At 25.9% G+C, this 24729-nt stretch overlaps 2 protein-coding genes across 2 annotated transcripts; one reads left to right on the forward strand and one right to left on the reverse strand.

Annotated features, from left to right (window-relative positions):
- Positions 1-10025: 10025 nt before the first annotated feature.
- Positions 10026-17872, reverse strand: LOC132919038 (gamma-aminobutyric acid type B receptor subunit 1). Its single transcript, XM_060980393.1, has 14 exons — positions 17517-17872; positions 16729-16863; positions 15273-15443; positions 14991-15207; positions 14761-14912; positions 13830-13962; positions 13636-13763; positions 13437-13578; positions 13124-13274; positions 12791-13034; positions 12517-12724; positions 11503-11759; positions 11313-11450; positions 10026-10661 (listed from the first exon to the last, which is right to left on the reverse strand). The coding sequence occupies exons 1-14, from the start codon at positions 17742-17744 to the stop codon at positions 10401-10403; spliced, it is 2565 nt and encodes an 854-aa protein (XP_060836376.1). The 5' UTR covers positions 17745-17872; the 3' UTR covers positions 10026-10400.
- A 3966-nt stretch (positions 17873-21838) lies between these two features.
- LOC132919047 (major royal jelly protein 1-like) lies at positions 21839-24663 on the forward strand. The gene has a single exon (XM_060980402.1). The coding sequence runs from the start codon at positions 21914-21916 to the stop codon at positions 23087-23089; it is 1176 nt and encodes a 391-aa protein (XP_060836385.1). The 5' UTR covers positions 21839-21913; the 3' UTR covers positions 23090-24663.
- Positions 24664-24729: the final 66 nt, after the last annotated feature.

The following is a 24729-nucleotide window of genomic DNA, read 5'->3' on the forward strand; positions in this document are numbered from 1 at the left end:
ATATATAAATTTATATATATTATGTATATTATTAAACTGTTAACTATTAATTAATGTTGTAATAGCTGTGTTTAATTGTTTAATATTATGACTTTGTGCCTTTAATAAGTGGAACAATTTAACCGCACAAAGTTCACGGATAATATTGTCGATGAGTTTGTTAACAAGATGGTACTTCACCTATTTAAGTCGAAAACTGTTCAAATTATTATAAATGTCATATTATTATATGATTTATCAGAATTAACACCACTTGATTTTTTTTTTTTTTAGAATTACTTAAAATTGTTTAGGTATACAGGTCGTAGAACAGCACTTCGTAGATTAGAATTTACGTAAATATATATAGTACAAAGAATCATAATATATTATTATATTTGTAATCGTTATTATTCTTATTAGAGACGTTTGAAAATATTGTTCGTAATCGTGTACCTATATTGCCTATACATTACGCCGTTCAATAAATACTGTAAACCAAAAATACCAAGAGAGCCATCGGTAACTGAAAACTCGTTTTAGTTCTATCAGCTTGGCAGCAGATAGAGACCGAATTAAAAGTTATTATCAATTTAACTATCATGCGTCACGTCACATTGATAAAGTTATCTGAACTAAGGTTGGTGTACTAAAAGTATATAGCACTGCAGAAAGAAGTTTAATACATTTAAAATTTTTAAGTTAGTTACCTGAAACATAAAGATATTAATATTTTTTATAGTTTTAAGATTTATATTAAATCATCAGAATGGTCTTAAAAACTGTTTATTGTTTAACTATTACCAACAATAATTCTTCCCGTTAATTGTATTTTAAATATTATTTATGTGGTACATTTTATAATTAATACTTCCATAACGTTAAATTGCATTATTAATTTTAACGAAAAAAGTTTGTTTTATTTCATTATTATTGGATTTTTTGCTTCTGTAAATAAATTTAAGCTAATATTATCATACAATATTAAGATTAATTAATTTAATAAGATTTAAATTACTGTATTAAGTGAAGTAAAAATAATCAATATCTAATATAGGTATTTAGCTAACAAAATCACCAGTTTAAAAAACATAGGTACATTAAAACACTAATTTCCATCAGTTTTATTAATGGTGATAAAAACTGTATTTTTAAGTTGATTTAAGAGTACGCATGGATTTTCAAAGTTGTTAAGAGTTAAAATTTACATTAAAAAAATGGGTCGTCTGAAATAAAGAAAAAAATGTTTATTTATATTGTTGAAATTTACATTTTTTGTTCCCCACAGTACTATTAAAACAAATTTGAGTATAGCAACATAATATAAAATAGGAAATCACAACATTTTTAGTTTATTTCATGGTAGTGAATTATTTAAATGGCAATGATCGTAAATATTATTAATTATTTAGTTTTGATAAATTGCTTGTGACTATTATATTATAATTTATAACGCGCATCATCTGTGATATCAGACACTCGCTGTTCGTCGGATCCAACTTATTTTTTCGTTTTAATTTAAATCTATATTACTATTATGCAATGTGTTAACGGGACTGTGGAATACAATTAAAACTATGAGCGAATAGTGTATTTCGTTATTAAATTTATAGAGAATAAATGATGTTTTCCGCGCTAAACGTTGCAAAAATATGTTTCACCCCGAACGAATCGTACCGATCTCCTATTTAGTATGTATACAACGTTGTTGTATAAGTACACGTTTTAATTTAAATTCTAAACAATTATTTATACATGGCGTACCTATATAATGTAAATTGTTTAATGTACACATATATTATGTATTTATGTGTTTGTTATAATGAAAAAAGTATAATATGTTTACTTTTTGATTAAATGTTTACATTAACAACTACTGAAACAACTCGTTGGATTTTATTAACAGATACATATACCTATTACATTATTATACGTCATGATTTTTTGGGGCAAAAACGATAAATTTCATTATTCTCTATATTCGTGCTTATTATACACACTGCTAACGACAAACGCTGTTAATTATTAATTTTCTCAAAAACCACTTTGTGCGTGTTTGTTTGTATGTGTGTTTGTACGTTGTACAGAGTCCGAGTTCGTGACTTCCGTCCTTCCGGGATTGCATCTCTATCTATATGCACACAACGGGTTGCGTGAACTACGCGGCGGTGCATATAAATTACTAGACGATTATACACTTGTGACGGCGACGAGGACGACGTGAAAAGGCGTATAAGAGAGAAGAAAGGGTATTAAATTTTAAGGTGATAAACCTCGGCCGAGTGGGTCGTATTTGGAACGGTTTCCGAAGCTTCAGCGACGAAAATTTACATGCCGAAATATGTATATGAATATAACAATAATTATAATGATATTACGTGAAGACTGCAGCAGCGGCACATCTCTCCCCTTTTTCTCACTCACTCTCTCTCTCTCTCTCTCTCTTTCGTCCTGTGCGACGGACAATGGGTGCGCGGCGTTACCGCTCGCCGTGCTCTCTGGTCCACCCACTCTTTCGCAGCATCGGCGTCATCAGTAGCAGTAGTTGTAGTAGTAGTAATTTCCCCAAACCGATATTGTGAGCGGCCATTGTTTACTGGTCACAATTTGCATGATAAACAACTGGCGCGCTCGTCCTGCAGGACGCCGGGCGGATTTCTGTATACGCGCGTTTCTGCGGACGACGTTCTGCCCAGCGCGCGCGGTTAATACAATATAATACACAATAAATCGCCGGGCAATTCGTTAAACATTATAATATTAATATTATTATACATAATGCCGGTGACGTTTTGTTTCGAGAACGGTGTTTGTATGGGTGGGTGGATGGCTTGGTGAGTGAGTGTGTGTGTGCATTGTATAATGTACATATACTGATATACAACATAATAACGGGTCGCCGACAAAAGTTATGTTCGCCGAACTTACCAGCTGAAACCAGCTCTCTCCCTTGGGGTGAGAGTGGTGCATTTTTTTTTCAACTTACAAGACAATAATCATTAACCCGGTTAATGGTTATTTTTATTTTTAAAACATTATTTGTGGACACGTTATTCGAAGTAATATACACTTGGGTTTTAAAATAATTGAATAGTCTCGAAATTCGAATGAAATGTTCTTAAAATCTAAACAACGTATAACATAATATTATCAAATTTGTTTAAACCACGCTAAGTATATCTAAATATCTTTCTAAACCACTCAACTTTTTTTATGATTTATCTTGTAATAATATTATAAATTATGTACAAATTCAAGTCAAGAATTAAAATTAATGAAAACAAATACTAAAACAAAATGTTAAAATTTAATTTATAGTATCCTGGATGTTTTTATATGTTCGGTATAAATTGTATATTATAAGAATGAGTAACATCTGCTAATGCTAAACAGTCAACTATTAATATTCAACTTTTTTGACATTAGTAATTTAAATATAAATATTATGAAGAAATAAAAATAATGATCATCTCAGAAAATTACTTATTTACGATAGTAATACCAAATATATTTAAATAGGTAAGTGTGTATTAAATTATAAATAAATGCGTTATTAGTATTTGTTTATAATTAATATTAAAAAAAAAAGTGGTTTGATTAAGTTATATAAATAAGTAATAGAAATCCAGTGACTCATCCTTTATAAAGCATCACTCTTTTATTTATATTCACAATATTTTACAATTGAGTTCTAATGGGCTATGCTGAAATTTAAATATTGGAAGCAAAAAACAATATTTTAAAAAAGCAATAAAAATGCATAAATATGAGTACAACAGCTGAAAAAAAATATATATGATTCGGATTATGTAATAACTATGTGTGGTCTTTTTGTAAATTAACAATCACCAGTAGGATGTATTATGTTCGGAATTAATTTTCATATACCACAATAAATATTTTGAAAAGGTTCCAAATATAATGTATAAATATTCATATTTATGTTTATTTTATGATATAAATTTGAGTGAATAGAATTTTAAATATTTTGAATTTTTAACTTCTAATTTTTTTTTTGTACAGATCTTGAATGTATAAATAATTTATGTATCTACCTATGTATTCTAATTTCATAAATGTATAATGTATATACAATATTATACCTATTTAAAATGTCTCAATTATATTTATTTGTTTCAAATGGTTAATTTATAAATCGTCAAAATGTATTATTTATTTGAAGAGAATAAAGAGATTTTCGCATGATTTTAAAATTAATTTATAGTATATGCCTACCATTATTATTACATTTTAGCAGTAGATCTTCAATCTTGACTTTAAATATGTGACGAACAAAGTGAATGAAACACTGGAACACTTTAAATACGTGTATTTAATTTATTTATTTTTATAATCGACAACGATCATGCGATAGTGTTCTCCTGTTCCATGGGTCCAAGTCCATTGATCGACGTTAACGCCCACCACACACACACACACACACACACAAACTCCTTTTCTTGTGTATGGTCTAAGCAAGGTCAAGATTCCCTACACCAGCGATACTCAACCTGCGGCCCTCCAACGATTTATATGTAGCCCGAACCGAACTCATTGAATTGATAAAAACATATAAATTTCAAAACTAATATTATTATAAATATAAAATATAACAAAACAATCAAAGTATGTCACACGCACTTGCGATAAGGATGATTATGGATTTAAGGATAGCTATCTCAATATTAAAATTCACACTAATTTAGAATAAATATTTAATTTAATTTTTTTTATAATACATTTTCAAATGTTATACAAATATAAACAATATATAAATTTATTTTTATTTTTTTTTTAAATTTCCGTTCTATTCATTTCGACTTGCGCGCGGCCCGCGTAATATTTTAAAATATTTTATGTGTGCCAAATAAAAGAAAGGTTGAGTATGGCTGCCCTACACTGTACCATACAATTAAAATATCGGCCAGTTCTTTTCGAAAACAGTGATTAGTATTGTGAAATCCATCTCATTGTATAATACACGGCAGTCCTCTATATTATGGACATCAATTAGTATTTATGTTACTATTTATTTAATAACATAATACATAGAAATACCTAACTAACAATTTAAGTCATAAGTCTTGTTTGATAATCTTTATATCCGTGATTCATGATCCATCTATGATCTAGTCCCGGATACGCGAGGTAATTATAGACAATATAAGTCCGACTCCGACAATTCACTTTAGATATTTTGTACTTATTTGTTCACCCTCTGACTACGTACCAATATTTTAATTAATCAGTTATATGATATCACTCCGTTTTCACTGTAACATTCGTACTATCAAAAATAATCAAACTAAAACGATTAAAACGCATATTTTATTTATTTATTGAATTAATTAACGCCAAACGACAATTTCAAAGTTTAGTAATATATATATATATATATATAGCTTATTGAACATATAGTTATTACTATAGTGCACAGTATGTTCATAAGTACTTTAGTATGTACTATAAAAATAGATAATAGTAAACAATAGTAAAAAAAACAGATTAAAACAACATTTTTCATGTATATTAGGTATAATCGATATGATTATTACATATAGATACACATACAAGGTATAACCAATGGCTTTTATAGAGGGAGAGAGAGCAGACTTCATATATTATGTATGTATATTATTTATATTATACATATATATCCACACAAATTATACCTAACCTACGTTTTAATTATAATGATATAAAATTACGAAAAATTGAAGGGAAAATGCTATATGGGAAGGGCGACTGTCCCATTCAACTCCCACTAAAAACGCCCCTGAGTACGACGATAAGCTAAATGTGTAATGTGGTAAATAAAACTAAGATAATAATAAAAAATTTTTGGTAATATAATACATGAAAATTATAAAATTAGGTGTTGTTAAATAGGCGAAGCGTTCTGGGTCTAGGATGGTTGTAGTTAGTAGGGACGTAGTATCTTGTTGTGTAGACAAGAACACGAAAAGAGATGGATGAAAGAAGATAAGTAGTATCGATAGAACCATTTAGTATTGAGGAGATATCCGTATCAAGACGGTGAGAGGAAAGAATAGGAGCATTTAAGGATACGCTAATAGAGAAAAATATATAGTCATGAAAAGGGTGAGAAATATTAAAAATAAATAAAATACACAATGTATTTTTTTATATTTTAATATTAATTTACTATCACAAACACATGTTCATAACAATCTATACTTATAGTTAATATCTACATTCTACAATCTATATATTTTGTTGTTGGTGAGGTATGAAGGTAAGGTATGTTACAGCCAAGTAGTGGAAAGAGGTGTTTCATACGATGATTTATTCAGAATTTAATGAATTCATATATAACTATTCTGACCAAGTTTATAACACCGACTTAGGTCTCATAATAATTATAATGATATTCCAATTCCTCGTGACATCTGCTAGTCATAGCAGGCACATATTTTAAAATAATATAATAATATGCAAACATGTTGCTTCAGGGAAACATTCTTATTTTAGGCTTGAATATTTCAACAGTATTATGCATGATATTCCCAACGTTCTAATCTCATTCCAAAACAAAATGCTCTGTATTTTGTTTATTAAAAACGAGTAGCGTCATGATTTTTACTTTCTTACGACAGATGATGTATAAAGTTTGTCCACCACAATGCTAAGAAAACAATTATTATTATTAATATTATTATTATTGTTATTATTCATGAATTTATTTATACTTGCAAAGTACTCGGAGCATAATAACTACTTGAATTTCTAGACAATTCATTATTTACAATGACATTTCTTCATATAATTCAGAAATCTTTTAAATTTATTCTCAAAGTCGTAATGACATAAATAAAATCAATGATTTATTTAAATTAAAAATAATATTATAATAGGTAATAACGACAAAAAATAACAATTATCATATAACTATTTAAACTTCAAACATCAACCATTATAGAACCCGCACAGATTCGTAGAACTAGGTTAATAAATATAAATTATGAGTACCAATAATCAATTTATATTCAATAATTATATAATATTATTTATAATATACATGGAGTTTATGTTATTATATAATATGTGTTGTATGTATATTTATTTATACACTATATGCATATTAGTTTGTTAATGTACATTAAACAACATTTTTATTTTTATTATTGTATTCTTATATATACTGAGGTCATTTATTTTATTATAGTTTGGAAGAAGGACAATACAAATATAATAACCTTTTCCTTCAGTAAAAAATAATGTACAATAATTAATCACTAATTGTGATTATTCAAAATTTTTTTCCACTTTTATAATAATTACCTAGTGAGTAGGTAAATAGATCTGATAATATTGATCTAAAATTAATTTCTATTCTTATTTATACAATCCTAAAATATTTAAATTGATATATATATAACGTGGATTTTATAAGATAATTTAAAGTTAAGTTTACAATATATAAATTACTATGATATGTTATTGATAAATTTACATCTTCAGTTTTACGAATAATTCAGGTTTTTTTTACATTATTTACATTTTATTCGTCGACATATTACTTTATTTATCTACGTATTTTTGTGATCAATCGAATTTTTCTTAGACTATAATTTTATTGGAAAATAACTCTGTTTATTGTTTGAATCCATACAAAAAAAATAAAAAAATATTGAAAACTGAAAAATGTATATAACATTGTTTATTAAAAATAAAATATTCAAAAACATAATATATATAGTCTATAATATAATATATAGATATATTAACGGTGAGCAACTATATACGTAATTTTCATATATCAAAAGTTAAAATGAAATAACGGTCGCTGATATAATTTTATTTAATATATTAAGAAGGTCTACATTATTTATATTGTATAAATATTATAGCTATTTACATTTAAATAGATTTTTTAAGAGTTTGATAAACCTCAATATGCTATTAAAAGATTTAGAAAGTAGAATCCTGGGCTAAACCTCTATTACTTTATAATAAAAATTTTTAGAAACGAAATAATTTAAAATTGTAATAAACGAGTATGCGAGTTTGGTATAGGATACTTACTTGTCGATTGCTGAAACTTGATTGACACGTTCAACACAATATAAATATCAAACCACAAATGGTTTAAAAAATAATAATACAAACATTACGTTTGAATGATATAGGAATTGATAGGATAACTAATGTATTGTGATAAAAAACAGTGTGCACTATAAATGTTTTGCAATCATTTTCAATCATTAAATAATCTAAATAATGAATGTGTTTTCAAAATTTAAAAAAATTATTAAATACGATTTTTAAAGAAAAAAATAAAGATAGCTTTATTATGATAAGAGAAAACTTAACATATCATACGTTATACTATAAATAATTAATAGGAATGCTTTAACGTAGAGTTTGTATTATATAATTAAGTACCATACTTACGTTTAAATTAAAATAATTAATAAGTGGTGATAATATCACCCACAACAGCTGTTTACCTTATTCTACCATTTCTACATCACTGAGACTTACTCAATATGCATACATTGTCAAAAAAATTACATCTGTTCTGTTAAAAAAAATCACACCTCCCGATTAGAAAATTCTCATTTATCAAAAAACAAAACATCTAATGAATAACACTTAATACATTATCCCTCTAAATACAGGTAGGATGTTATCCATTTAATAATCAAGAAAAAAAATTTAAATGAAAACAAAATATCATGAACCAAAATGTATTAACTTTTACAGCAGATGGTGTTTATTTAAATTATGTAAAATTCGTTTTCGTCTAATTGTAGAGTCAAATAATGCGTTAACGATGGTGTCCTGCTCCTCATTCTGTAGGTTACATTTGACTGTTCTCGTCAATTCTTGATAGCTACGCAAAACAGTAGTTTTAAAAACAAAATAATAAACCCGTATAGTTTTTGTAGGATTTGATTTTTTTTTAATAATAATCACATTTCAATACTACAGTTGATTAATATTTGTAACAAAGTATTTTTTTTACAGAAAAAATGATTATTATTCATATATTTTTATAATATCTAGTGGACAACAAACCGTTTAATTTTAACATGGTAACATTTTATGAAAGTAATCAGATATGTTTTGCATAATTAACACACAAAGTGATAATATGATTTAATTTATATCAGTAAAAATTCAATGCTGAATGATTTATAGTGAATTTGAATGAAATAATTATATAAATGCACAACAATTCATCAATATTGGTTCTTTAAAATGTAAACATAGATACAACTCACTTATAATAAAAGTAATATGTATTCTGTATATATATAGTATTTACTGTCCATAAAGTGAACAAAAATAATTTTAATGATTTAAATGTTTGTAAGCTGATTTATATTTTATTTTTACAATGATAAAGTAAATTATTTATTGTTTAAATTTTAATATTGGGTATAATACGATTATATGAGTAATGTGTATAGAAAGTTTACTAAGTTAAGAAAGAATAACTTTACACTGGCGTTCAAAGTAAATCTAGTACAACCACTTCAAATATTTAAGTAATATAGAAACCTGATAATTTTTGGTATTTATAGTGAATCACACTCATGATATTGTAAAAAAAATGCATTTAATTTTATGACAACTTCTCTTTAAAATAAATACATCTTTATCTAAAATATTTAATCATGGATAAGTAAGTAGTTTAAACTCTAAAAACATTATTGAACCATAAAAAAATATTAAAATTATATAAGATGTACAAAGTAAAATAGTATAAAAGATCGAATAAATAAAAACCCAGATAACATTTAAATCTCATAAAGGATGTTATGAAAAATTGAGTATAATAATTAATTTGTATTTTAATATTCTGAAATACAACTTACGCTGTAACGGTGGAAATCGTATACCAGAATCGATAATTTATTGTGGTGAAACAATAATCATCAATGATGTTGAAATAAAGTTTCGTTAAAAGGATTCCCGTTGAATTCAATTTTAAAACATAAATAAAGTGATCTTCAAAAACTACTTTACGCCAAATTGTTAATCTGTAAATATTAATTTCGTTAAACTCTGTTTTTGAATGAATTTCACTGACCTTAGTGTACTGGAATTAAAATAAGCTAATAAGCTAATACAAGTATTGTGTTAATTAAATGTATTTATATGTATTTGAATATTCACTGTTTAAAACGTTCAAGTAATATTTATAAATAATTGAAAATCGTTTTCCTCATACATACTGCTATAATATTTATATATTATTATATAGTATATTATTAAGTACCATTTTGTTAATTATGATGATTGTATCGTTATTATATCTTTTATTTAAAGATTTTTAAAATTATTTTTTGAAGAAACAGCTTTTTTAGTCACCCTGTATGAAGTAAAATGATTAAATTGTTTGTTGGTCGATTGTTTTCAAGCATATTATTGTAAATATATCATCTAAGAATTCACAAGTAAGACTCAGAGAATTCCATATCTGAAGCACTAGCTCTAGAATAAGAAGTGGCCGTACCAGCAATGAACGCTGAGTCCGATGTACCTTCGCCAGTTATGAAATCAGCTACAATTAAAGTATCTTTATTTACCGACTGCGATAAGAACGAGTGTTCGGTTAACTGCGACTCATCGTTCCATTTTAGCTCAGTCTTATCAGTATCGCCCCTTAAACTGAATAGGTCAGACTTAAGTTGTTTTAATCGCTCTTCTTTCTAAAAAAAAAAAAAAAATATATTTATTATATTTATAATAATAACTATAAAATTGATTACAGCAGTTAAATGGCGAACCCATTTAAATAAGTTAAATTGATTAATTTAATACAAATTTTAAAAATAATAACAATACAACAATATACTATATTCAAGAAACAAAATAAGAACTAACAGTTTATTAAAATGATTTTAGTATACGTATTTCTTTGTTTTTATTTCTTGTAAATGTACATATAATATTATATATATATATATATATATATATACGTATAACGTATATCAAACTAGGTAGTATACACTGACATAGTTTTTGCTTGAAAACTTTTTTCTGTCATTTTTTTATTTATAATCTAATTAATTAAGCATTGTAATTTATATTTATTTATTTAGCTAAAAATATTTAGTTAATTAAATCTTAGATTTATTAGTTATAATATAAAATATATCAACGTATAACATTTTAACTTTAATATGTTCTGAAACTATATTCATCCATTAATATTCAATAATTAATATATATATTTTATAAAAAAAAATACACAATACAAAAATTTGAGCACTTTAGCCTTAGTTTTAAAATTTATTTATTTTGCTTATAACAATCAAAGAATTAAAATGTAATATTACGTTAATTATTAATAAAGGTACCTCTTTTATTTTAGCTGCAAGTTGTTTATTTTCTTCAATAAGTCTCTTATACTTATCTTCGTCTTCTTTTGACATTCCAGCATCAGGGTTATATTTAGATTCCGGTTTATCATGAGGATCCCGAATAACTTCGATAACCTAAAATTTCCTGTTAATTATCTGCCACAGTTTAATTTTTATTATTGCTTACTTTTGGTACGAATATTAGGGCCATTGAAAGGAAGCAGCAGAAAATAACAGATAACGCTACAAAAGCGAAACTAGCATCTTGCTGTGATGCCGTCACCATAATCACGGGTGTAGTTATCAAGCACGTAACAACCACATTGTAAATTGACATTCCGACGTACCGCGAATCATTTATTTGTCTCAATTTGACACTTCTGGTTTCATACGAGACAAAAAGTCCGAAGAGTAAAAGCAATCCTTTGTAGCTTAATGTTAGACCTAAAAAAAAAATCAAGAAATGAAATATAAAATATTGATATTTTTATTCTTTTTTTAAACTGATGTTTAAAAAAAGAATAATTAAGATTAATGAAACAGAAACCTATTTTGGTGAAGGCATTTAAATAACACAATATAATTAACCAAATGATATTTTAAGAACACATTTTAACTTTTAACCAAAAAATTAGTATTAATATTATATATTTATATACATATGAGATCCAAACAATATGTAAATCACAATAACAATAAATACGCTTATTATAAAACTTCACACATTTATGTACTCATTTTACTAAATTATATAGGTACCTTATTCTAAAAGGATTAAAACTACTCCACAAATTAATCAAATCAATTACTATAAACACGGAAAAAAACTTAAAAAATTTAATGGTACAACTTTTAGTTTTGCTTAAACGAAAATGTTTAAGGATCTTATAGATCTCCATTATCCTTATTTAATGTCTACAATGATTAAGTACTAATAAAGTTATTTTGAAATATTCCAATTAATTCTAACCTCCTTCTCGTGATATTTAATATTTTACAGGAGAACGCCAATGTGATATCATCCATCACAAATATGAAATAAAAAACTATTTGGACAAATAGATAAAAAATTATTATCATATTTACTTATCGATTTCTATTTATAATATAACGATGTTGTTATATATATTATTAAAATTTAATAATTATAAATTTATAAAATATACAAAAATGTTAAATACTATGTAGACTTAAAACTTACTTAGCCAAAAATTGTGATTTTCACTCTTACAGTGCTCTAGTTCTGGTCTTATTTTTACGTCATCGTTGCTATTTAAAGGATTTTCCATAGGAAATACTTGTATATCGCGCTTCAATGGATCCATACACTGCCATATGAATAGAATTGCAACATCGACAGCCAGTAAAAATATTACAATCGAATACATTTTCCACGGCTGCAAAGCTTTCTAGAATTGGAAGTTATCAAATTAATAAGGATAAAATAAAACTATAAATATTAATATTAATATTACCCTAATTGCATTTTTCTTTTGACTCGTGTGCAGTCTGTGCACTCTCCACACCTTACTATACATAGCTCCGTAACCCAAAGTAAATCCAATTGACAACACCCAGGTTTTTATTTGGCATATGTTTGGAAAAACCGCTGGTGATATAATCTGACCGTCCAAGCCAAATAAATAAATACTGCTCAAGCTCAATACGCAACCGGACAACATAATTGTATTGCAAGCTGGATATGATTGAGCGATAACCCTGAAACATTGTTAATAAAAATAATGAATAATATTAATCAATATTATATTTTATAGACTTTAAAAAATTGATTTTCATTTGGGACATACCTTCTATGATGATTTAGAACATTAAATATAATAAGACTAACTGCACCAAGTATCCCAATAGTTGTGATTACCCACATGCATATCAATAATGGGATCGATAACGTGCGCAATACACGGCGAATCACAGTTCTGTCTTGCGGAACTTTTCCACCTATTTAAAATATAAAAATGCATTAACGTGATGGGTTCAAAAATTAAAAGTAAAAGTGAATTATTAAACTAAATGTTATTGTTGCATATACGAGTATGAATATTTAAAATTTCATAAATATTAAATTGACTAACGTGAAAAAGGTACATTTATAATACTCACCTATCCATTTCTCTTTATCGAACCATGTTAAATTATCAGCCTGTGTGTCATAGTAACCAAGCTTAACGTATTTTCCTTCAATAACTTGTTCAATCTGCGTTAATGCTATACGGTCACCTTGTGAACTAAAAGCTACCCAGCCCTAAAATAGTTTTTTAATTATAGATTTTTTTTTATGTATTTTTATTTGAAAACTCACTGATATCCCAAGAAACTGAGTTGAATTTATAGCTGAATATATATGATCAGCAATTTCTTTATTGTTGTAATTAAAACTGGTAATTGATTTTCCTTGTTTTTCCAGGATACTCATTGTTTTATTAAAAGCTAGTGTTTCAAAATAAATATTTTAGTTATTAAACCAAAATAATAGTTTGTAATTTTATTCAATACCCAATGCTACAGCCCAGACAGCATCGTATGCTAACGGCGCTTCTTGATAACCTTCAGGATAACGATGCCGATCAATTGCATAACCGCCTGATCTTAAAACATTTTCTAGCCTCTTACGAAAGTCTTCAGAAGTCTAAAACAATAATAAAAAATATTGTATTTATTATTTTCAATATATATTATAAATAGCCGTGGTCCGATTCTGAACTACGACGAGAAAATAAATAAACTAACAAAAATATTTTACTTTAATGCTAATATTGTTTTCATTATTTATCTCTGTATAGACTTAAAATAACTTTGATAAACAAAAAAAAAGGTTTTTCTGGACCTAAAAATGTTTTTTTCTTCAAATCATCCGGGCCCCCTTTGAAAATGGTTGTCGACCCCTGATAAATAGAATTTTGAACTTGTATTATAAATTATAATAAATAATAATAATATGCTTAGTTTTATATGGTGCCAAGCTCAGTAAATTCATAATAAATTAGTAAAACAGTTTAATGTCTCGTTAGATTTATTTAAACTAGGTACAAATAAGTAGATTGAATAAAGTAGATCCAAAATTAATTTTTTCTTATGTAAATAGTAAATTTATATGCAAAAGTTTATTTATATTTAATTTATATCAAAATCCACAAGACATACCTAATATATTTTGTATTTGTTAATTTACATCAACAAACTATTTTTTATTAAACATTACATTTTATTCAATATTGATCAATTTATAAGATCTTTAATAACTAAATAAAATAATATTATTAATTTTTTTCATAACATAATATATTTGCTCTTATATCTTCACTTGAAGAATATTTTTACGTAGTTTACATTTACATTTTTATTAATTTTTAAATTTTAATTAACCCAATAACAAACATATTTTAAATATACTGGCACGAGCGTTATTTAAAAAAGAAAATACTACCATTCCGGAAATAGTCTTTTGGTTAATATTTTGATTCCACATAAGAGCTTCGGTGGTAATATGACCTTCAGCTGCAATTCTCATTTCTTGTTTTGTACATTGGATTCCTTCTTCTTCCAAATTTACTTCAAACCAGTTGTCTTTATACCAACCTAGATATTATTTACAAACAAATATTTAAATTGCATAATTTATGTATTAAGTAATTTTAAATAATTCAAAGTGCTTACCAATAAAAAACCACACATAAGCTTTTCCGTATAACTGCTGTTTATACATCTCACATAATACTTTTCTAGCAGCAACGACGTAAAATAAGCCAACAATGATCCTGGCGTCTTGTCTGCGCAAGTTTTTAACAGCATCAGCTGGATCACTAACAAAACTTTGCCTAGTAATTATTTCAATGCCATTTTGTTTGCATCGAGTCTCAATATCCTCCACTGTCTGTAGATAACATTTTAATTTACATTTCCAAATATACAACAAATATACTTTTTTTAAATACATACAGAAATAAACACTTCTTCGGTTTGCTGAAGAATAGCTATTCTATACCATTCGAACTTTTTCATTAACGTGATTCTAGTTGGACTATGAACAGTAGCTGAAGGATGCGTTCTAAACAGTGTGGGGAAACGATTTCGATCTGACAATGCTGGCGAACTGGCACCATAACATAACTGAAAAAAATATTATAGTGAATATATGTACAAAATAAATATATATATATTACAATAATAAGGTACAAACTATTGAAAAACAATTTAAGAAAGTCAATGTTTTATAAAAATAGTGAAATAATTGATGTAAACGATATGGACGTCAACAAATGATGATACTTTTCTAATCATATACCTATATAATTAAAGCAAAAACTTAATTAAATTAAGTTAACTTACATAAAATTATAATTTAAATCATGTACCACATAAGTGTAGTGATCTACGACTCCATTTAGTTTGTTTTAATAAGTGTAAAATATAATATGTAAATTATTTAAAAACATATACGTCTTTCAGAATTATTTGAATACGATTAATTAAATTATGATTTTTACTACAATAATCTATCTGTACCTATCTGTATTATAAAAATATAATTTTCTAAAATTATTATTTCAAACTTTCAAAGATAAAACTCTGAATCCAAAACAAACGAATGGCAACACCAATTACTTAATAAAAAATGTTGCACTTCAAAGATGTATTAAAAAAAACTATTTTTTACATTTAATTTATTATTGCTGTATTAGTGATATTAACATAGACGCAATTTGGGGGGGGCTTGAGTGTTTTTAATACCCCCAATTTTGAAATTAGTACCATCAAATTTTTTCATGTTAATTTAGATTTTAATTGTAACAGGTATCCATAACCTCAAGATAACATTTTAAAAAAAGATAGAGGAGCTTCAGCACCTTCAGTTTTTTCATTGAAATTGCGCCCCTGGATATTAAATTTGATTGTGAACTATTAAATATAGATATACTAGGTTTATATATTCTAATATATATAAAGTAAACTTTGGTCACGTTCTTTTTCTTGACAAAAAAAGTTTAATAAATATATAATATATATATAGGTACATTATGAATATACAAAATAATTTAAACACTTTATAGCTCAACGTTTTTATACATTTTTTTTCGTAAAACCAGCTAAATCTCCTTCAATAATGTATTACATAAATTTATAGTACAAAAAAATTTTTTATGTTACACGCATATTAGATCTGCAAAATTATTTTTCATTTTAAATCCTACAAGTTATATATATATATATATTTTACTTTAAGTAAATATGATATATCTTTATATATGATATATTTATATGAATTGTAGAAGTTTAATATATAATAACTAAATTTATCGTTTTATCACTATAAAAAATGTTAGTTAAACTTCACTGATATAAAATATATATATTTTGTATATTAATTATATATTAATTTGCTGTTTTTACTTACTACAACTAAATTCCACATTTTTGCGGCTTCAGCAACAGTTGTGCATACAGTACTACATCCTGCTAATAACATTAGTTTTTGAGGTTTGTTATAGAGGAGATCATACATGACCGATGCACCAAGTCCTGGATCACACTATAAAACAAAAAATTGCCACTTTATTTTGTTTTTATTAAATTACGCATATACGCACATACAATTAACATTATAAATGAATCAGTGTAATATAACTCTTGGTCGATGTAGCCAAAGTTAAATTATATTCAATAAAAAAAAAAAAAATTAACATTAACATTAACAAAAGAAAAAAAATTCACTTCAAATATTATTTTAATATAGAAAAAAAATGCACAGTATTTGTTTAGATTTTATATTTATACGATAGTATAGACTAAGGACTAATTAGAAGTAAAACTTAGTCTTTTTAAATATAATATAATGAGTATTGCATTAAGCGTGTAATTTGTTTATAAAAACTTTTAGAATACATTAATTATAATAGTTTGTTAGAAAATGAATTGTTTTATAATTCTATTTTGTTAATTTTTTGTATTTTAAATGTAATACTTATAACTATTTAAATCTATAACTTCAGATATAAATACAAATTATACACTCGAGTTGTTAATCAATAAAACTAAAAAACATTGAATAATAAATACATAATTTTTCAAATCAAAATATTTATTCCTATTGAACATGAACCTTTTTAAGATTATAAGTATAATATTGTTTTGATAACTGTATGAGTGAATATTCCTAACACAAAATATTTGGTAAGAACTTACCTCGCTATCATTCCAATGCAATTTCAATTGATATCCGGATAGAATACTATTCTTGTTCACATCTTCCAAAGCTAGCCTAACCGCAGGCTCACAAGCTTGACCTCCTTGCCATCCGCCTTTGCCGCCGATCGGGAATATACCGCCGATGTGTAATACATTATCTTCCTCTTGTAGTGAAAACGGAACATCGGTTAACAGCACAAACACGATTATCGCAAATCGAATCATTTAGCCGACAAGTAAACAAATAATAAACCTATTTGTCTACATAACGGTGTTATATTAAAATGCAAAAGCCATAACGTCGAGTTCGGTCAGATGTCCCACTCCGTGTCAGTGGATTTTACCGGGGTAAGGACTTTGGTATTGATTTTCGCAAGGTCCGTGGAGCGCTGGTCTCCATGCTGTCACCCTTAACATGTGGTAAAATGGAAGAAATAATTTATATTCTTTACTTTTTATGCTAAATGATTGTTTAGAATAACTATAACAGTAAATATAGGTAAAGGTATTTCATCATTTCAATAGGTGCAAATGTAAAATGTGAATGATAAGGTATTATTAATATTAAATTATACGCAAACATTTTAAACAATATAACGATTAATATCAAATCCCTTACTCTAATCATAATGCATTTTTTCTTCTATACATATTTATGATGTTCAACAAAAATTAGCGTTAGTTGTATTCATTAACTAAAAATGTCTAATGATAAATAAACACGCTTCCGGAAAAGTACTACTTTACATTTATATTATACTATTGATATATAAATATAATATGAGATTTAGAATAAAAGAATAAATTATTTAGAATTAAAAGATCAAAATGTATGACTTCTCCAATCATTAACTTATGAGAATTTATTACTTTTATTTTTTTTTATTAAAGTTATTAGTAATAACTTTATTATATAATTTTAAATACACTATAATATATTAAGGTATATACATTAATATCAACCATTCTAAAAACAATTGTAAGGTTATAACTCATAATGTAATTTAAATTTGATGAATAGGTACTGGACTATGAAATGATTTACACTAATATCAAATTATATGTGAAATATTATTATACCTACTCCTAGTATGTTACGATATTTGAAAAGGTTAGCATTTATAATATTACAATAGTTCGTGTTAACCGATGTCTTTCAATATTAATAATCGTTGCTCGTTGGTGAAATTAAAAACAATATAACTCTGTTTAAAAGTGAATAGAGGTAGGGAGTTTCTATAAACAATAATAAATTAAAGAGAATGCGCAAGGACATTATCTTCGACAATTTAACCAATTAATGGAATTAAAATATTTATTATTTATCTTTAAAAAAAAATATCTAAATAACAATATATTAGGTACCTGAGCAAACAATTAAAATGTAAAATACATTTCTGATTTCACACATTTTTTTCATTACTGTTGAAAAATAATGCAAATTATGTATTAAGCAATATTATGTGGGCATTTCATATAGTTCATAATAAATTATTAGATTATAGTAGTTATATTACTGTTTCACTTACAAACTCAAATAAATAGACTACGACAAGCTTGCAAATGAAAAAAAATCTATGAACTTGCTCTATTGTACAGAATATTTTATTAATATATGAATGTACTTCGTGTATCATTGAGTAGGTTAGTATTTACCTATATTAGATGTATTAATTTTAATTCAATGATAAAGAAAACGGTATGTTACTATGATGTTAACCTCTATTTCTATGATTTTTTTATAATTTATTTATATAACTACTAGCTGTTCCAGTGTACTTTGTCGCCCGTACAAAATGCATCCGGTATTAAGTTTGGTTGCCTATAATGCTAACAATGCTAACATTTAGCATAAGGATAAAAACAATTTTTGGATTTCTGATTTGGTGTATAGATGACTTATCAATTTTACATAACTGTCCCGCCAAGAGATGCTTTTTTTTAATCAATTAAACGATTATGTATCATTCGTTAAAAATAATCTATTGTTCGAATAATCTATTAAATAATCGCACAGCCCTAAACATAATAAAGAAGTCATTAACCGGCATAAAAAAATATCCTATCTTATGGCGGAAAAAAATTACACACATTGATCATAATTTCATCAAAATCAATTGAGTAGTTTCGAAATGCATCGAGAACATCAACTCGTCGAATACCAAATTTTTAAATATATTAGTTAGGTATATTCGTATTAGTAGGTATCTATTTTTATTGAATATTACTTAGATTTAATGTGACAAACGATCCAATTGGGGTTATAAATAATAAAAAAAAATAATAATATAAATATATCACTTTATTTATAAATTATCAGTATATCACTTATAGGTAAAGGCCGGAGTAATATTATATTAATACTATAATATGTAGGTTATTATTAATATTAATTGAAAAAAAGAAGTTGAAAATTCTAATTTTCTATCAATATATAGTTTAAAAAAGGAAAAATATTTTTAAAAAAATTATATAATGTACAGTTTTAATGCACTAAACATTTCAAGTAGCCATATACCATCTACGGTTATTTATATTTTATATATTATAAATTACAAAAAAAAAAATATTTAATCAAAAACTGATGCTGAATATTTATTCTGTCTTGATAAATACACACATCGTTTTAAAATCAATAAATTTATGGCCAAGGAACATAATATTTGATTTTTAGATTTTAAACGGAGCAATGATTATACTGATTTATAGATCTATAGGCTGATAGACCGTTTCCTCTCAGAATCATTTTTCGTTTACCATGATACATCATTAACTTCAAATTTGACACATAAATACATAATGTATAGCAAAGTGGTGTCCACTTGTCTACCTTTTTTATAATTAAATGTATTTTTACTATGTAGTATTTATTATTAAAAAAGTATTCGAGACGACCACATCAACGGTATAAGACATGTTATATATTATTATATAATCTTGTATAATATAAAATGTACATGTTTAAGTAGGTTCTACCGTACGATACCACGAAATTATTTGTTTCTAACTCCAATTATTATATAAACTTATTGGTTATTACTTTCCCACAGTCCCACAGTACGTTTCACATATTAGGCTTAACCTAACAACAGCAGATCATGAAATCCGCATGTATAGTATCATACGCTTTTCTATATCGCCTAAAACAATATGACTAATTTATGTATAAATCTATTATAATATGCTAGTATAGGTCAACAGGTTACTTTCAATGTTTGAAATATATTATAATGTGTAAATTATATACATATACAATCTTATTTAAATCACCAACAACTTTAAACTATTGAACTATGTTTATTTTATATATTTATATAATTTTCCTTATAATAAGATATGAAAAAAATTGTATACAAAATTTAATTTTAAATAACAAATGCATTAGCATGTATATAATTGAACTGCATTTACGTACATAGTTTCATAACTGTATAAATGTTATATAAAATATAACTTTTCAATCATTTAAGTATATTTTAGGTAAAATGCCAATCTTACAAGCCATCTTTTTCAAAATATTTTAATTTTAGCGTGAGCTATGAATATTATTTTAAATATTTTTAATTTTTTTGTATAATTTACGAGCATTATTAGTTCATTTTAAATTAATAATACCTATTTAAAATTCCTTTAATCCTATTTTGTTTAATTTTTTATTATTTAAAAATTAGGTATTTTTACAGAAATTATTTTTAAAAGCTGATTTTTTTATTTATGTTATATAGTTAGTAATTTATAATGATGTTATGAAAAAAATATTTTTCTAAGTATTATTTTAATTTAATTAATAATTTTTTATCGTGGCATTATAATAAATATATTTTTAAATTCGAGAAATTTTAGTGTTCTAGAATAATTCTGTATTAAATTTTGTTAAATATTATGACGTTGTAATATCTATTTATTTGAAAGAATAAATAAATAAATAATAATTATTATCAACAATTTTGATTTAATATCAATACAGTAACTAGTAAATTCTAATTTTAGGTAACTATAGGTATATACCAATATCGTAATATTTAAATCCCTGTATTAATACTATGAAAAATATTTGACCTACTAATTATATAGTATAGTGGTCTACGTCCATTTATGGTCACTAAATCATTATAGTATTATTGTGCAAATACTCGTATGTATCTACCAACAATAGTAGTTTTGTACATGCCACTCGATAATGTGGCATTGAATAATTACTCAACCATTATGTGAAGTGATTGTGTTTTGAATTTTTGAAACTGAATATGCAGATAACCGTCGACTATGTTATTGGAGAATATTAAATAATATAAATGAATGTGGTAATTACATTTTGTTAAAACTCCTAACACTTGTATACATTTTGTTAGCTATTATAAGTTCTTCAGTCGCACGATTACTTTTAAACCAAAATGATAATATATCTAATAATCAATATTTATTTAAGCGTTTGTTTATGTGAGTTAAACGTGGTATATCAGTGGGACAAAATAGATTTGTCAATTCATGAAACGGAACATTCCTATATTCCAGAAAACAATCTTGTGCACAGAATGAAAATTTGGAACAACACATTGTACATGGCCATACCCAGGTTTAAGCCAGGGGTTCTGGCCACATTATGCAAAAGTAACAGAGGTACTATACAACCATTTCCGTCTTTAAGTCTTCAAAAAGTTGGTAGTTGTATTGGGATGCAAAACATCAAGGAAATCGAAATTGATCATTTAGGTCACTTATGGATGTTAGACGTGGGTAAGGTTTACGATCTAGAAGAACCCGATTACACCTGCGATCCGAAATTGCTTATACTGGACATAAACACGGGTAGAATGATACGATCAGCGGTGATACCGAGCAGCATGTACACTAATCAAAGTATACTTAGTGGCATTTCAATCGATTTGAAATCACTCACTGTTATAATAGCTGATATAGGTCCCAATTCTGGGTTTATTGTTTATAATTATGACCTAGGATTTTTTCAAAAATTTCAATGTAAATTATTGTCCAGCGTTAAAGACTATAACGAAGCACTTTTAACTATATCTCCAATTGATAATATGTTATACTTCACCACCGTAGAAATGGACAGTCTATTTACAATTCCATTGAGTGTATTCGATGCGCCTTTCATCAACGACATAAGTCATTACGTTAACAACCAAGGACTCAAAACAGACACATCGACTGCTATGATCATGGATACGACTGGGAACTTGTATCTAGGTTTGACTAGAAAAGTAATTGCCTGGAACACTTTGAAAAACAGTTTCGAAATCAAAGATTTGTACATACAAGAAGTGAGATTCGATTGGATTTCAAGTTTCGCATTTGATTCAAACGGATACTTGTGGATCACTACCTCGGCATTCAGAGATTTCCTAGATGGGTCAAGTTCGAGGAGAATGAACATTAAAATATTTAAAAGATTTTGTGGTACAACAGCCTTCGCACTTCAACATTTACAAACGTATGTAAACAATAATACACTCCCAAATAATACCAACTCTGCCGATTCCAAAATTGCTACTTCTATTTATCTTTTAACTCTAATTATATTATTAAAATATATCGTAGAAATGTAACACACTAATTAAAACAATTTTTTTAATGTAACAACTACCTATACAGGATAGTCATTAGTACAAGTTGTAAATTGTAATAAATTAAAGTGAAGTATCAATCCACTTTTAAATAAATGTATAATAATTTTGTAGCGTTATATTCCATTATTATTAAATAAGTAGGAACTATGAATTGATCTAATTAATTAGATAGGTATAGGTAAATAATTCATTAATATAATATAAGATCAATTACGGTACCACATGAAAATTTTTTTCTTAAAATTAGAATTCAGATTTTTTATTTATTATAGTAAAGTAGGTAAAAATAAAATATTTTAGCTAAAAATCCGATATAAAACTATTATTCTACATGATAAAGAGAGTTTATTAAGTTTATTGTTTTAACAATATCTACGTATTGTCAATCTAAATAAGGAACTGCTTCTTTAGGTTTTTTTTTCTTAATTGGTTTTTTTGGTTCTGATTTTAGAAACTGCTTAAATTAGGGTTTTGATTAAAATCGGTACATAACGGTTCCGAATATTTTTTGTTTAGTATTTTTAAGCACTAAACTATTAAATTGTTTATAGGTACATACATAAAATACTATTATATTTTATACATATAAAATCAAAATAATATATAAATAATATTAAATATAAATAGTTATTTAAATCTTAAGAGTTAAGATTTCGCAAAAATTAAATTATTAAACACAAATTATATTAGTTTGTCAAAGCACTTCTCATTCTTGAAAAATGGTCACAAAGATATGGACAAAAAATATAAAAATACATTATTTTTTTAATGTATCATCATACAATGTAACAACAGATATTTTGAATTAATAATACGGGTTCTTGGGCTCTATTTTTAGTTCCAGTTATTTTGATATTAATATATGTAAATTCGGTTCCAGTTCTCAACAATTTAAAGATCTTTGGATTTCAAAACTATTATTTTTAGTTCACTTTAAATCTCTGAATTCTAAAAATTACCTGGTACAATTAATTCTCACATTAATTCCGGCTTCTGCTCAGTGTTTGTTCCATGCGGTGTAATTGCTAAAAAGAAAGAAAACAAATGTAAATCTGGCACTATTTTTTTTTTTAACTATAGGTATTATACATTAAATATGTAACTTATTATATTCAAATTCGTAATTATTTATTTATTTTAAATATACATTAACATTTTAAGTCTTTAACCACCATGAACACCACCATGAATCATGATGTGATGATTATCGGATTATCCCATTGCCATCAAAAAATATTTTCTTTTTAAATTTCACTAAATTTCACCTACGATAATTCTTAGTTGGGTTATTATTTTGTGGAAAAATATGTGTAACTTTATAGTTAAGTAACTATATTGAGAGATGTATAAATTGAGATTTTTAAGGATTAAAGCCTTCTTGTAAGTAATCGTTTAATCTACAATTTTCTAAGTTCTCTTTCAAAATGAATATTTTAATCGTACCTATAGAAATAGAATAGAGCTACTTAGTTACAATTTTATTTGCAGGCACCAGCACCTAATTAAATGTTAAATAATTTAAATATTGATTAAAAAACAAAAATGTTAACCTACCTATGTGTAATTATTTAATTGAACCATTTGTAATGTTTGCGAACTAGACCTTTTTCCTTATTTCC

Source organism: Rhopalosiphum padi, chromosome 1 (genome assembly GCF_020882245.1).
Source record: "Rhopalosiphum padi isolate XX-2018 chromosome 1, ASM2088224v1, whole genome shotgun sequence".
In the NCBI taxonomy this organism is placed as follows: Eukaryota; Metazoa; Arthropoda; class Insecta; order Hemiptera; family Aphididae; genus Rhopalosiphum; species Rhopalosiphum padi.